Here is a 16,509-nt window from a genome sequence, read left to right as displayed (position 1 = left end):
AGCCAAGCCAAGCCCATCTCATTTCGTTTTACCGAACTTTACCCGTCTGTCAATTAAAGGTCAAACTTTGACGGGGTAGTGAAAGATTTTTACCGTTGCATTTCATCAATCCCTTTCCCGCCAAAGGATATTTTTGGCGCCAAATCTATTCCAAACCATTTTATTGCTAGTATATTCCGACACACAAGCCGTATATAACCTCGCATTTCACCGACACACTTCTGCCTTGTAGTCGTTTGCGATTTTCTATCCTGTCTCTTTGATCTGCGGCGGAGTGTTGAATCACAGGTGCGCTTATCCTTATTTTGACTCATTCTGCTTCAATTTAGAAGATTTTGCTTGACATCTTTATCTGATTCTTTCAACTTTTGTGGATTTTGAATCGCTATGAACAAGTAATTTAATTTCTCGATTCTTATTTCCACTGTTGCTGTTCTTGCTAGATTTGTTCCGGTCAACCACTTTCCTTTATCCCTTTTAGCTTCTTCTGTTAGGATCTAATTTACGAACCACGAGTTGCCGTAGTTAGGGTTTATTTTGTCTCCAGATGCTCTAGTAGTTTTGTTATTGCCATATGTAGGTTAATGCGGTTTCTAATCTTCATTTGTTGTGGAAGTTAGGGTTTCCATTGCCAAATCATGCAGTCTCTTGTTTGAAACAATGTATCTGAATGTTCTTTTCGTTTCCAACATAATTTGGAAGGGCAAGACATTGATTTAATCGAAGTTTCCAGGTCTTTCTTCCTTGTCTCCGAGTGGAGTTGGTTTGAGTAGAAGTTTTTTTGCATCGAACAGTATGTAGTTTTTTTCAGTATTGTAAGCTTTTTTTCGGTGGTCTTAAGCTAAATGCAAGAAAAGGGAAACAAGTTTGTGTGGGATCATACATCAGATCAGATGGCTCAAGTTGCATATCCTTAAATCATTTTTTTTGGGCCCCCTGCCGTTTGGGGGGGGGGGGTGACTTAAAATTTCTCTCTGACCCCTCTGAAAAGACTGAAGGTGGCGTTCTTGATTTTTGTCCTTTTTAAACTCTAAAGATGAGATAGGTTCATGCTAAAGCTGCATAAACTTCATACGTAAGAACTATACTACTCTACACTTACATAAAAATTTTAGGGTGGTTTTACGTTGCAGTTCTGTTTTCTCCACTTGTTAATCCCAAGGTATGGAAACGCGAGCAACATCCTGTTTTATAGGTTGTTTTTGTGGAATTGACTACATATTTGTTACTATAGGTTGATTTTGAATTACTTGGTTGTTGAACTGATAAATGTTGATGTAAATAAAAGAAAGAAAAGGGTATTTCATGTCCCAATGTTTTCTACGATGCTTCACATTTTGATGGGGAATGTTTTCGCATTTTGTTTCAGAAAGTAGTTAGATGTCGGTCTTTCTGTTTTACAGGTAGAAATCTTAAATGCCTTTATTTTATTTACTTGGTCAAGACTAGTATGATGATTAGTTTCTCAACAAGTAAAATCACTTTATGCTCTCTGGGGCCAAATATTTTGTCCATTGTGTTGCATTTCACTATTCTTTGCTCCACATGATTAGACATAGTATATTATAGCTTCATCAAATGGAATTAAGAAGCTTCGGCTATTTGCATTTTATTTAGGTAATTAAGAGGCATACAGTAGAGAAAATCCTCAGCAGAGATTCTCATGGAAGATCAACATTTAGTTTCAGAACAACAAAGGTTATATTTGAATCCAAGAATACCAGTTATCTATGATCCTGCACAACACTTCAGCCACAAGGAGTGAGGGTGATGTGTTTGCCAGTTGTTTGCAGTGGGGTAAAGGTTGACAGTCCAGTCATTCCCATGGATGGAAGACAAATCAAAAGTGAACCTGAACTTTGTGACTCATATGAGGATGAATGTGAAGACAAAAGAAATAATACTATGGATGAATTTAACTTCTCAGTAATGACACTAAAGCAGCTTAAGGAGAGATGCAAAACGAAGAGGAGGAAACTTCATAAATTTGTTGAAGTGAAAGAAGAACCATGCTCCCATCTAGATGAAGATTATACTAAGTTGCACCAGAAGGAAGATGAATCTGACCTGGAGGAAACTCTCAGCAATTGGAAATCTAAACTGTCAAAGAAACCAAAGGCCAAATGGAAGTGCAACAGAAAAGAAGTGCATTCACCTTCTAAATCTGCAACTTCAGATTCAGCATCTGAGCAAACTCCAGGTGTCCCTCAAGATTCACCTCAAAGGACAGGGGTTCTAAATGGAACCATCAAAACTGATACTGAGATTTCAGAACTTGTACTTTCAGATTGCCCTGATTTGGATTGTTTTACATTTAGTGCTGCAGCTGATACCTGTTCTACAGTGGATACTAGTGCAAATGTATCCGATGAAGTGGCAGGGATTTCTAACAGAAGTGAGTTGGCTATAGGAGAGTCCACTTTTCCCACTACAGAAACTCCAAATTTTGTTGTTGAAGAAGTTTCAAGTGAACATTTGGAGCATGACAATTCTCTCTCTCATCCTGCGAGTGCTGTAGCAGGGGAAGTAATGGAAGGATTTTCGGAGGTGATCCATCAAGAAACACTTTGTGCCCCTGCTTCCAAATTTGATGCAAATGTTAGACTCATCCAGTCAAGTGCTAGTGCAAGCCCTGTTGAGGCTCCATGTATCACCAACAAGCCAGCTCATGAGATGTTTAGCTCATTCATGCAGTGGGAATCATGTGAAATAGATAGCAGTTCTGAAATTCATATGCCTCATAAGTTGAACGGTGATAACTTATATGGTGGTGCATATATGTTTACTGAATCTGAAGTTGGCAGCAAGGAGGATTCCCTTCCTGATGCTGAAAAAGATGATACAAGAAAGTCTGATGTCTTATATTTGTCGTTTCAAAATTCTCATCCATGCTCTGATTTAATTTCTGTTGATTGTACTTCACCTACAATTGAGGAGAAGTGGAATCCCTCATCTTTGTCAACAGAGGGACTGGTGTCTTCTAGCTTGGATATGGAAAGTGAGGGAGGCATCAAGGAGGACATCCTTCCTAATCCAGAAACAAGTGATATGAGCAACCCTGACATCTCATCTCAGAGTTTTCATACATGCTTGGATCTTCCTAATAATTTGGAGGGTTTTAATTCTGCAACTGACATGAAACGCTTATTTCCCACAAATGAAGGGCCAGTGTCTAATATTACTAGTACTGGAGAATGCACTGTGGTGACTATTCCATCTGATGTTACTGAAAGCTGTATAGCCGTTGAAGTGCTTAAGAATTTCAATGCCTTGAAGCCGGAGCATCCCCCAAAAAGGCTTTGTGTAGCCAGAAGCAGAAAGGTGTGAATTATTCTTTTGATCAATGTACTACTTTCTTATTCTTTTGTTCTCTGGAAGTGGTTTATGATGAGATGTTTTTCCAGGTCGTTTCTCCAACTTCTCAGGAAAAGCTGCATCAAAATTTGGATGCTGATTACTTGAGTGATGACATAAGTCCTTCCAGTTAAGTCATGAAAATGTTGAGTTAACAGTTCTATTATTTGCAACTTAGTGTAACAAATGCCCTGAGGGTGCTGAGAGGAAGAACTTGACTCTGCCCTGACAACTTGAATGGCCTCATCTCTCAATATACTGTAGCTTAAAGCTGATGGATTTAGCTTTCAAAACCACCCACTGAACGGTGACAAATAAAAAGAATGTAGGAAATAACGACATTGTGCTATCTGATTACTGTGTGACAATTGTCACTAAGTGTTGGTCCATTTGTTATAGTTAGGTAACTCGTACAGCATGAGTATATAATTTTTGTGGCATCCATGTATAATAATCATTTCATATCTCTGATTTTCTCTATCATTGTTTTTTGTTGAATTTTTAATCAACAGTGTATTTAGAGAGGCAACATTTTGGACAGAAATCCAAGATTAGGGCTTCTCTCACGAGATCTGTCCTTGATGGAGCTGAAGTTGACATGAATCTTCAAAGGATCATCATGAAACCGAAGAATGAAAAGAGTAAGCCTAACTTATTGGTTCCTAAAGGAATTCTCAAGTCTGCAAAATTTTCTGGTCCAATACCACAAGCTACAACTGAAAACACCCATGTGCACCCTTATGCGGAGAGGGCTATTGCATTCTCTCAGCGCCAGATGCATGACATTGAGTGCCTTTCCATGAAGCTTGTGAAAGAGTTGAAGTCCATGAAGGACATTGTTGAAGATAAATTGCATTCTGAAGTTTATACTACATCTTCAAAATATAATGTGGACGAGGTATGTCAAAATGAAAATAGAATTATTTTCAGTATGGCTTATAATTTGGGATTTTCTTCATTAACGTTAAAGTCTCGACAGAAAATAGATATGAAGTTGAAGGGTGCAGATGTCTTATGTTCGTGTCTTGACTAAATTTTAACAAACAAATATAGCATAATACATAAACTATCCTTGATTAGAACCGAAACACTAAACGGACTCTACTACCCCCCCCCCCCTCTCAAGCTGCAGCACAGATGTTGATCATATGTTACAAATATAGCCCAGTCCAGCACTCCCTAAGGACTAATACATCTGAAGTTGTTCTCTTGTGTGAACATGACTAGGAGAAATGAGTCCTTGTTGAAGCTTCTCTAGAACAGAGTAACAATTTACTCCAATCTATTGTGTTCTTTCATAAAACACAAGATTTGAAGCATTATGGATAGCAGTTTGATTATCACACTGGAGTTGCTTTAAATCCTAGCTCAGTCAATAATTGTTTCACCCACATCAGCTCACATGTAACAACTGTATTATGGATCAACAGTCTGACTCTGCATTGGATTGTGTTACAACTATCTGATTCTTACTTTTGCATGGCACAAGGTTCCCTCAAATCCTCAATGATTGTGTGATAACCTTTGACCTTATCTCAGAGTACATCCAGCCCAACAACAGCTAGAAAACCTTCAACTTGTTCATGACCATGATTCATATAAGGTAGTCTATGTCCAAGAATCTTCTTAGGATCCATGGGTGCATCTAGAGGTTTAGATCCTAAGATTCCTTTCTTTGAAAGAGACCAATTACATATTTATGGAAAGGGAATCCCTTTCCTTGACTGATCTACTTCTATAAACAAGAAACATTTCATCTTTCCAAATCCTTGTCTGTAATTTTTGTTCTGGATACAGGTCTTCAACTTCTCAGTTCCTAAAAACTCATTTCCTATAATGAGAATATCATCCAGATATACAACAAGAAATATTCTGGCTCCATTGGAATGCTGGAAAATACTAAAGGGTCCTTTGGAGTCCTGACTTTCTTTGCTTTGCAAGATATCTCCAGACCTTCCATTTTGATATCATCCTCACAACTCTTTCATCAGGCATCAGAATTGGTTGAAAATTGCTACTTGCAGGCATCGCGATCCTTCCTTCAATATAGAATCAGTTTCATTCTATTGACTACTTTGATTTTTATGCTCTCATATATTATAATTTCATGACCTATCAATGTGTTTCCTTCACCCCATAGTTTGCATCATTCGCTTGAGTGCCACTGCTGTTGGCTGGGCTGAGGTGACCATGGAATGATGGTCTATGATCAGCTTTATTTAGGAAGCCCATGCCACAACAATGGTTACTTTCACTCCTATTTAAGACAGGTGTGCGGCCTATATTCTGTCCATAAAAATTACTCCAAATTTTGAGACTTAAGCCTACTAAGGCCCGCATTCGACCACTACCACAGCCGCTGTTTGTGGCTGTAAACCTAATTTGAGTTGTGCCTAATTTTCACTCAGATATACTCCCCATTATTGTGATTGTTTACTTGATTATTGTGGGTTTGACTGGGACTAGGTTAACCCTAATCTGTTCTTGCATTAGTTTTTTTGACTGAAAATTGTTTCACTGACTAGAAGAAAACTACACGGTTGACCCAAAAAAAGGGGGGGGGGAGGAGGAGGGAAGAAGTAAACTACACAGTTCTTCCACTTGAACTATTATGAGACTTAAGACTCTTGGCCCGTAGTTGGGTTTACTAATGCCTCAAGCTGGCAACGACAACAATAAGAACAGCTCAGCTTTATCCCAACTAGATGATTTCAGCTACATGTTTCCTTTCAACACAAGGTAAGGAACATTGAGATCCACACAAAAGGAGAAGAAAGTAAGGGGTATGAAGAATAAAAATGAGAAGATGATATAAGAAAGTAAGACTGAAAATGAAAATGGAAGTTGGAAAATGAAAATGGAAGTAAGAGGCAAGAAGACCAGTCTTTAGTAACCAACTCACTTCTGTTAGAAATTTGTTATTTCTATGTTAATACCAGATTATATCATTTTTTCGACTAAAAAAATAGGTGGTGGATGGATGGATTTTTAAATCTTTACATCTTTACCCTGCACCATCTTACTTATACTGAGCTTCTTAAAACAAAATGCCAGATCTGACAGTCATCAGGAAATGACCAGATACCCCAACATTTGCCCGCCGCTCCAGCCTTGCCCCTGATTTGACCTGATAAACTAATTGTGTGTTTGTTCTTCCTTTTTTTTTTTTTTTTTCTTTTTTCCCCCGCCTGATACTTACTATATTCCTATTTAATGGAGGCTATCTCATTGTCTGCTGCTGAGATAAGCTTTCTGGGGCCAAGTGGACATTTGAGTTCAGCAGACCAACCATTAAAAGGTAATATAGCCCATGGGTTAGCCACTTGTCAATTCTGGGTCCCTCAGTAATATGAGCCACCACTTGTTTGGGCTCTATATTGGATGTCCAGTGTTGGAAACCCTTAACCTGTTTTTTAATGCTTTTGAAGCTTTATATCTCCATGCAGTAAAGTGCTTCAGCTGAATCCTTCGAGATTAATAAATGGGGATTTGAACCATGTAAGTGGACTTCTAGAGACAAATAAGTCAGCCTCACAAAGATATAGATTCCAAAATCATGATTAAAATCTACCTAAAACTCTTAGCATGTTTGATAAATATATTTTCAGATTAAAAATTATTGCTTTTACAATCAGAAGAATATGACTACAGAGTAAAGTTAACTACAATAACCAAATTTGTTATACTTTGAAGAAAGTTGCACTATATGAGGCAATAAGTATCACCTTTGTATTGATTGCAACAGAAAACTTGTTAATTAAATTTGGGAATCAAATTTGTCCAGACTTGATGATGTCATGGGCATGTTCCCTTTGTGTTTGTTATTTTCTATTGCTAAGTACTTCAACATGTGCAGACATTAGTAGCTGTTCAGAAGGCTGGAGAAGTTGAAGAGACTACAAGAAAGTGGCTCTCAATGATGGCGAAAGACTGCAGCCGTTTCTGTAAAATTATGGTTTGTTCTTTTCCCACTAATCATTAAAATTTCCAAGCTTTGATGACACTTTAGCAATGGTATAGATATTCTGTGGAAAACAAGTGTGTATTTAGTACACAAAGCTCTTATTACTATAGTGTCTGGGAAAGATCATAATATTCTTATTTTGTTTCTTGACCTGAATTTGAGCAAACTTACTGTTGCATGTGGACCTGCATCAGCTGCACATTTCAACTGCTAAACATTCACCTGAGAGCCAACCACGTGTCCTATTCTTACATTTACTTGGGAAGGAGAATTTACGGAAATAAAAGGGAGAAATGATTAGTTCCTAGGTGAATTGATGATGCAGATGATCCAAACTCTCATCTGACAAGGTTGCTTTATGAAAAATCTTTTTTCCTGATTGAGCCTGAGAAAACTTACTACAGTGCGTGGAGTTTGGATCTGTCTCATGTACCAATAGGTGAAGATACACCAGAGAGTCAGCCACATGTTCCAATTTTAAATCTACATGGGGAAAAGGGTACGGAAACCAAAGTGCAGGTGAACTTGGGCATTGATTAATGTTCTGATATATGTAGATGATCCATACTGGTGTTACTAGGTCCTCCAATGAAAAATCTGTGTGCATAGGTAGCCCTTTTTCAGGTTGCTTGGAGGATTACCTGGCCAACACGGTGGCCTGTGGATCTGCCATAGTAATGCAGTTCTGCCCCCACATATTTAGCTGCCATTTGTGAATTCCCAGAGACATCTAAAGCCTATTACGATGTATGTTACCATTTCTATTTGTTGAAGTTTTGAGATGTATTTCTAATTAGAGCATGCCACTAATGACAGAGATCGTCTGGGAAGAAGGCTTCTGCAGGTGCTGCTGCACCAGTATCTGGTTCTGGACTCCACAACGACCGAAAGAAGATAATCTTTGCAGATGAAGCTGGTGGGCCTCTCTGTCATGTCAAGGTCTTCGAAGATCAACTAGGTTGTGTCTCTGGCTCTCAATTTGAAAATGAGGAACATCAAGCTTCAAAAACCGAAAGCAATGGTTGTACATGTACATTATTGATAATTTGATATCAGAAATATCAATGTCATGCTCGAAGATATGAAGCTCCAAATTGCTTTTGAGGCTGAGGATCTAGCTACTGAGTTTAAGGCCATCTAAAAGATTCACGATGAGCCGAAGTACTCTCCATCTGTGCTTATTAGGCCTTTGGTGGTTCTACTTCTCCCTGGCATTCTTTTCTACCGTGTAATTTTATAGATTTTTATTTCGACTGAGCTTATTCTATAACATGTGTAGCAGCTGACGAAGTATGTGCCGAGAATCCATTTAGAGTGACCATTGCATTTCAACAAGTGCCCATTTCAGAACTCCACCATGTAGTGAGACAGGTATTTATGAATAGTTGATACACGTGAGTTCATCACTTCATCCTTCTCCATGGGCAAAAGAAAACTTTACCCACAAAGTACTGTAGGTTTGTAGCGACTGGTTTGTATAATTGTAGAATTCATTCTCATATTTATGTACTTTATAATGAGAAAGAGAAGCAGAAGAAGAAAATTTTTGACTTCCCTGGAATGTATTGATGGATATGCATGTAATTAAACAAAGGGAAGAAGACCAGGAATTTTGATGATAGACAATATTACTGCCTATGTTGGCGTTGATATTTTGAATGGAGATTGAGGATGGCAGGGTATGCAATTTTATCATCACAAAATTGCAATCACAAAATTGCAACCATAATCTGTTTCTAACAGAGTATTTTGCTTTGGTTAATATAAATTTTGAATCGCTTCTTAATGTCAGGTTGCAATTTTATTCTCATATGTTTTCTTAGATATCCTCTGTTAAGCTGAGCTCTGGGGTGGCATGCAGATTGCTCTGATCAACGGATGGTCAGCTATCAGCTACTGTCTTGAGCTTCCCTCTCCCTTTGAAACAGGTAAACCATTTGTCAGCCGAATTATTCTATTTGTTGCTAACCTTTCTTTCTGGATACAAGGACACAAGATCCATTTTTACCTGTTATCTGGAGCAATTATCTTTTGGCAAAGAACCAGGTGCAGTTATGCCTGCATAATCATGGATGATTTTAAATTTCAAGGTACAAGAATACTGACTGTACTTTTGTATGTTTAGATTAAGAGGTGCTTGCTCAAGTCATGGATGGTTCAGTCCCTTAACCATAGTCCATAGACTTAGGTGCCCACATGTACTCTTTGTAGAAACTGGTATCAGTATCAAGATTTGGAGCTTCATTTCTTCAAGCATGACTTTATTGCATAATATGGTAGTAATTCTTTGTGAAAATAATATAATGATAATTAATTCAATCAAAAAAATTAGTATTTCCATAATGCAATCAATCTTGTCTTTTTGCAAGGAGTCTGATCCTTTTTACCTTAAATTTTATCCCGTCCATTTCCTTATTAGGAATGAATCATCAATTTTTTTGTAGATGTATGATATGTGTCCCAACATTATATAAAATGGTTGAAATTCATTTATAAGTCATATTAAAGAGTTGTGATTAATTTTTTTAAAAATATGATGTGACTTGTAAATAGATTTCAACCTTTTGATGTGATGTTGTGATACATGTCACACATCTATAAGGAAATGGATGGTCTATTTTCTTGTCAAAATTTGATATGATATTAGTCGATGGATGGAAGTTGGCCTGGCTAGTTACTAGGTCTATTTTCACTAGTTTCGAAGGCTTGATTGCCCTTGGGCTTGGGCTTGCTTTGATGATGGGTAGGCTTGTTATGTTTCTGTCCTACCATGAGGTATTATCAGTTTAGCTACTCATACCTTTAGTAAGAATCGAACTCATGATCAATGATCTCTTTACTAAGAGGCATAGATCTTTACCAATTGAGCAACCTTCAAATTCTCTTTTTTGATAAAGTATAGATATCAAATCATGTCAAGATAATCATGAACATCCCTATCAGGATAATGCAAGAGACTTGGCATTTTTAACCTAACAATGGACCTTCTCAACAAGAAGGGCGGGTCATTCAATTTCTATATAACCACAAGTACCAAAATCCATTCATAAATGGTGGGGAATCTTTTGGGAAAAATGAGAGCTTTCTCCATAGTGATTTTCTTTTTTTTTCTGAGCTTTGCCTACGTTCAAGATCAATTTTGGTGGTCGAGATCGAATCTCAAAACTCAACTGAATCTCGACCACCACTTTTTGAACTACACTACTAAAACTCAAAATAAATAAATAAATAAATGAGTGGCTTGACCACCACTTTAGATTTGGATTGTAGGCAGTTTAGTGTTGCACATTAATTATGTAGCACAGAAGCTAAATGCAAACAATGTCTTACTAGTGAGTGTAATTTCATTAGCCATTTATGGGCATTTGGACCTTGGGTTTGCATACCAATTTGTAGGATTGTCATGCAAAATTTCGGATCGTCGGATCCAAAATGTCGGTAGAGATTTTGGTCCAGCGGCCAGGAATATTTCCCTTGACAGTCAATGTGCATTTAATGCGTAGGACTGAAGCAAAGTCTAGAAAGTGTTCCTAGATGTACCACTGATTAATATTTGTATCCAATTCATGGCACCAAAAAATAATAATAATAATAAATTTTTTTTTGGGGGTAGAAAAAAATATTTTTATCCGCCAAATTTGAATCATGCGTAATGGAGTCCTACACTTAATTGGGTTTTAGTGTAAAACCGCAACAGGGTGAGACTTCAAATCCAGGTTTTTTTTCTAGCAAAGACTGATATCTATTATTGGACAGCCCATTGATAGTTTGTTCTCCTTTTAAGTATCTCGGGTTAGCAACAAAAGCACGAGGTACAGGTGCATGAAGGATAATCTAGGGTTCACTGATAATTGCTCTTATTATTGCAGGATGTACTGAAGACAAGTATACAGTTTTGTATAGCTTTGGCTCTGCCGAGAAGAATCGTCTACTCTTATCTATTTTTAGGTATTCAGTCCCACACCACTTTTTTTTCTTTTCACATCTCTGCTCTCAACATCGTATTGTCCATTGTCCTCTGATAGATCAAGTCCTGTCAACTGCAATTGCTCCTGCTGCTCCAACATCTGATTTGGTCACGGATATTCGACAAGAACTGGAAGAGCTTATTATACTCTTTACAAGATAAAGCTGCTGAGGTGTATGTGTTATATCAAGATTTTGGAGAGGAAGTTCATCATCATAAAGGCAAAGAAATGTCGCCCTTCCTTCACATATCGTTCTCTCAGGTGGTCTCAGATTTTGGAATTAACAGATGTGGAACTGAAGAATCCGCACTTCTCAGAAGCTGCACCAGCAGCAGCTGAAATGCTTTTCACGACTTTTAATGGGAAAGGTTTGGATTCTGTCCTCAATCGCCAATCTTTGGTGTTGCTTACACGGAACTCACTCACAGTTTCTGCAGCAAAACTGGTGGCAGAATAGACTGAAGCCGTGAAGCAACCATAGATATCTATTTTTATAGGGACTGAAAAGTTATCAAATTACAAGTACCCAAGGAACGAGCTAGGCATAGAGAACCAAGGCTCTCTAGAGCCACTCATATGGATGGAAAGAATTTCTTCTCATTGATTCACACTATGGATCGACTCCATTAGAATGACCAACAACGCCTGGATTGATGGTCAGTCAAAAGATGATTGAATTTGGCTGTTCAGGTGTTGATAAAGGAGAAAGTAATCCATTTTTAATATGTAAAGGTGATCAACGCGTCTCATTTACTCAACCAAGAAGTGGTCAGTCACATCACAGCACCTGCAAGCATCTCATCTCCTCATCATCTCCTCATCTCATGCTGTAACCTGTAAGTAAGCTACCTACGAGAATTATTACTACCCTTTCCCTTCTCTTCTGCCAACATGCTTCCGTTAGTCTCGCAAGGAAACTCGTAACAAAAATTGCAAATCCCCCCCTTCACCTCATTAATATTACACTCTTAACTCCCTAACCTTGAGAACTTAGCAAAATAAGATTCTAATTGGTCAATCCCTTGACGTAATACATCATTGTCACTTTCATAAAGACGAAAATACCCTCCACAAGATAACCCTTTTTATCTCCCCTGCCACTGAGACTGAGACCAGCCAGCTTGGCTTCCTTCCTTCCTTCCTTCCTTCCTTCCTTCGTTGTTCAACTCTGCAACAAGAACCACACCTGGAACCCGACCTGTACTGCTGTACATAAATAAAACAGAAACACGTACGACTGTACCGTCTGCAAGTTTAGGTTCAAAACTTGTTCTTCTTAGGAAACGATGATCGACAAGGAACTGATCAAGAAGCATTCGTTCATTAATTAATAAGAGCCAAATAAAATTTAAAGGAACAAGACAAGGAAGGTAAAAGGTGTGCATGGTTTAAATTTCGTCCTCTGGAATTGTGCTTTTTTAGATCTCATGGAGCAACTAAAACGAGTTGATTGCTCGGAGATTTACAGAAGAAGGTCTCCCAAATCTCCGAGAACGCTTCCACGATGACTCCATGGTGTTGCCGTGCGTTAAGAGACAGAAAACAATGGAGAAGCTGCTCCAATTCCCTTGGCTCGAACATCTCTTTCTCAACGATCATCTCTAACATAGAACGCTTGAAGTCCTCATATGGGTCATCAGATTTCTTTATCACCGCGAAGCTTTCTCTTACCTTCCCATCCACCGTACATGGGATTAGTTTCTGAAACACCGACAACCTCGGCGGCGTGTCAGTACCCGGCGATGAAATTGTCATCTCCTTCCCAGCTTTTCTCACCCTCCTGACCCTCCTGTGATTCTTCTTTTTCTTCTTGTGCCTTGATCCAATTTCGGTGGGAGATTCGTTTATGGTCTCCAGGTGAGGATTGAAGTCTGTGGAGTAGTCGGTCGTGATACTTCGAGAGGAAGAAACAAGGGTTTCGGTTTCTTCGTCGTCTTTGTCGTCCTCCTCGCCACCTTCGCTGCTGAACCAACCGCTATCGCCGGAAGAGGTGCTGACCCGAACCCTAGGTTTGCATTTCTTCTTTTTCTTCCTCTTCTTAATTTTTGAATCGGCACCAAGCGGAGACTGTGAGACATCGGCGTCGGTGCCACTGGAGACGGAGGAGCTGTGAATTTTCCGGCGAGGCGGAGGTGGATCTTCGTGGACTCGCGCAATTACGTGCCATTTGTCGCTCTGATTCCATCTATACTCGCCGCAATCGGAGGTGTCGGAGGAGGAAACATGCTGCTTGCTGGATTTTGTTCGGAAGCCACAGCGCACGGATGAGATTGCGGAAGAGACATGACGTTTCAGGGATGAATGGTAAGGCTTTGGTGGCGGTGGGTCACGGATAGCTAAGGCTGCTGAAGTCGCCGGAAAATCGATTCTGTGGCTGTTAACGGTTGCGGTAGTGGTAATGGTGGTGGTGGTGGGGGAAGAGAACCGGAATAAGATGGGTTGTGGGTCCGCCGGCAGAACCGATGGGTCTTTGGAACGACAATTTTGGAAGGACGGAATGAGTCGGAAAAGGCGCAGCTTGAAACGTTTCGCCATCTCTTCTCACTTCTCTCTTTCTTCTTCTTCTTCTTCTGCAAATCTCAGGATGGTTTTGCAGTTGAAGTGGTTGGTGTTGGGGTTAGAAAAAATGGGATTCATAAGTGGAGAAGCAAGTAAAGCGTGGAACTGGAAAACTCAGAAAATCTCCCTCATGTCTCTGCCCGTATGAATGTAGGAACTTGCATGTACAACATATTTGTTGTGTGTTGTGTTTGTTTTTTATGAGGGAGAGAACAAACCAGCCAATTGAGCCACTGGGTAAGAACCCGGTTTAGATTGGGTTATTGAGTATGCTATGATGATTGAGATAGGTCAAAGAGGCCGGTCCAAAGGGAGAACTTTTGTCTGGTAAAATGGGGACTACCGCTTGTGGTGATCATGATGGGCATTGACATGGAGTTCTCTCCTACTCTCTCTCTCACTTGATGCAGGCATCATTGTAGGACTGGTGGGCTCCACACCTATAATTTTTGAGCACCCCACTCCTACAAAGCAATTGATGAAACTAGGAGGCCCATTTGGCCCTCCTTTTCCAAAAATATGTTAAAGGGTCAATTCTTTTCTTTTTGTATAGAGTACTATATGAATATTCAAAATAGCAAATCTCATGTCAAAAACTTCTTTATACCTAGAGTTTGAGAGGAATTTAAATACCCATTCTTACTGATCTGATCTCTAAAATAAGAAATAAGGGATGTCTTCATCATGTAATTGGAAATAATTTTTAATATATTTAATTTTTTCAGTTAAAATGTTGTTGCTTAATGTGACCTCAAGTCTTGATGATCCTCATGCTAGTGAGGACACTATATTGATTGGTTAACTTAATTTTTATTAGGTTAATGATCTTCGGGTACGAACGGGGAGACACTGAAGCCCATGGACGAGTGGTTCTATCTAAGTTAATAATGTTCGTGTACCGATGGGGAGACACTGAAGTTCATGGACGAGTGTTTCTATTTTCTTAAGGGAATTAATAATGCCTACATACAATAATACCAAATGGCACACTGGATAAATGATAAGTTTTTTTTTTTTTTTTTCGATAACTGAAAATTTTATGTATAGGGAGGGAATAATTCTATTTTATATACTGTGTTTTTTTGTCATTAGTCTAAAAATATTCGAATTTTACTCTAAGGGGTGGCTCAATTGGTAAAAGGTAGAGTTTAAATCTTCCAAGGCCAAAGGTGATGCCCTGCCTACATTAATTGTAAAACAAGATTCCCTAAAGATTAACTTTAGATCCAAACAGGGCGGAACCAGGATTTAATAGTGGGGGGGCCAATAATAAAAGTTCAGATTGGGGAAGCACCAATGTTTTTTTGCAACACATATTGTATGGGCCCTTATAAGACCCATGTCTACATATATTTTGCGAGCCCACATATATTTGACAAAATAGATAAATTATTAATAATGATTTTTTTTTCAACAAAATATAGGTAAATTAAAGCATAGTTAAAAAAAAATACACGTGACTTTAACCTAAAAAATTTGCAAACAAAAAAAATAATTTAGGTAAGAGATGCAAACCAATGGTAATTAGTTAGCTTACAATTATAGACATTTTATTTATAATATAAAATCAAATAATAAAAATTATAAAAGAAATACAAAAACAAAGAATATAAAATCAAATAAAGAATAACATAAAAAATAAGTAAAAGAGAAAATAAATAAACTGAAAAAGAGAAAGAGAATCTAATTGTACAGAAAAATTTTTCCTAAATTTTCCTTAATCCACGCTTATAGAATAAATAAAAAGAAAGAAACCGAAGAGAATAAATAGGAAGAAAAGAGGAGATATGAGAGAATAAATAGGGATTGAGGAATTAATTTCCATTAGAAATGACATTTTGAATATTTAATAATATATTTGTTTTCAAAAATTTTCCTAAACCCCTAATTATAGAAGGTGAATATATAGGAAGAAAAGATGTGAGAGACAAGAAAAAAAAAAGATGTGAGAGAAAAGAGAGAGGAGAATTAATTAGAATTGAGGAGTAACTTTCCATTAGAAATAGCATTTTCAATATTTAATAATAAATTTTTTTCAAATATTTCCCTTTAACCCACGTTTATAGAAGGAGAATAAATAGGAAGAAAAGATGTGAGAGAGAAGAGGGGAGAATACACAGGGATTTTGAGATTTATTTTTTAAATAAGGATGATATTTATATTCATTATTTTACCTTTAAAATTTGTTTTTAAATTTGAGAACGCCAAATAGTGATATTTCACATGTGAGAAGAAAAAAAAAAAACTAAAAAAATGAAGGAAATTAATATAAAAATAAAAAACCTAAGTAAATAATCAAAAAATTAAAAAATCCGGAGGCCATGGCCCCGGCCCCTTAGTGGGTCCGCCCCTGGATAAAAAAAGGATTTGAAGTTTGAACATCTGAAGTGTTAGTATTTCTCAACTGAGATACTCTTGAGACAGTGTTTTAGACAAACAAATAAATAAATAAAACTGAAGAAAAAGACAAATTTGAATATTCTCTGAGAGCCAAGTTAAAAACCGTGAGGTTCATGCCTTAAGTATTGATGTACAAGCGAATCGTCCCATTTATAATTCATTTTCATCATTTGAGCAGATTAAAGTGAGAGAGACAAAGCAAATTGATAGACAGATTTTGGCTCGCCGGAGGAGAAAACCCTTCTGAACTCGTCTAGTCTTTTC

The 16,509-nt window shown here is 37.9% G+C and overlaps 2 protein-coding genes across 3 annotated transcripts; one reads left to right on the top strand and one right to left on the bottom strand.

The window, feature by feature from the left end:
* The first annotated feature begins 208 nt into the window (after positions 1-208).
* LOC149017776 (uncharacterized) lies at positions 209-9,754 on the top strand. Of its 2 annotated transcripts, none has more exons than XM_089152100.1 (6): positions 209-288; positions 1,618-3,321; positions 3,405-3,483; positions 3,867-4,252; positions 7,211-7,309; positions 8,135-9,754. In XM_089152100.1, the coding sequence occupies exons 2-6, from the start codon at positions 1,771-1,773 to the stop codon at positions 8,366-8,368; spliced, it is 2,349 nt and encodes a 782-aa protein (XP_089008226.1). In that variant the 5' UTR covers positions 209-288; positions 1,618-1,770; the 3' UTR covers positions 8,369-9,754. The 2 variants fall into 2 exon arrangements, with proteins under 2 accessions (XP_089008226.1, XP_089008227.1); XM_089152101.1 differs by lacking the exon at positions 8,135-9,754 and adding an exon at positions 7,513-8,124.
* Positions 9,755-12,289: 2,535 nt separating this feature from the next.
* On the bottom strand, positions 12,290-14,008 carry OFP7 (ovate family protein 7). Its single transcript, XM_089154225.1, has one exon. The coding sequence runs from the start codon at positions 13,819-13,821 to the stop codon at positions 12,712-12,714; it is 1,110 nt and encodes a 369-aa protein (XP_089010351.1). The 5' UTR covers positions 13,822-14,008; the 3' UTR covers positions 12,290-12,711.
* Between the last annotated feature and the right edge of the window lie 2,501 nt (positions 14,009-16,509).

Source organism: Hakea prostrata, chromosome 4 (assembly GCF_041222555.1).
Source record: "Hakea prostrata isolate BN-2017 chromosome 4, UWA_Hpros_2, whole genome shotgun sequence".
In the NCBI taxonomy this organism is placed as follows: domain Eukaryota; kingdom Viridiplantae; phylum Streptophyta; class Magnoliopsida; order Proteales; family Proteaceae; genus Hakea; species Hakea prostrata.
The sequence above is the reverse complement of the archived record's forward strand: the minus strand, read 5'-3'. Positions and strand labels throughout refer to the sequence as shown.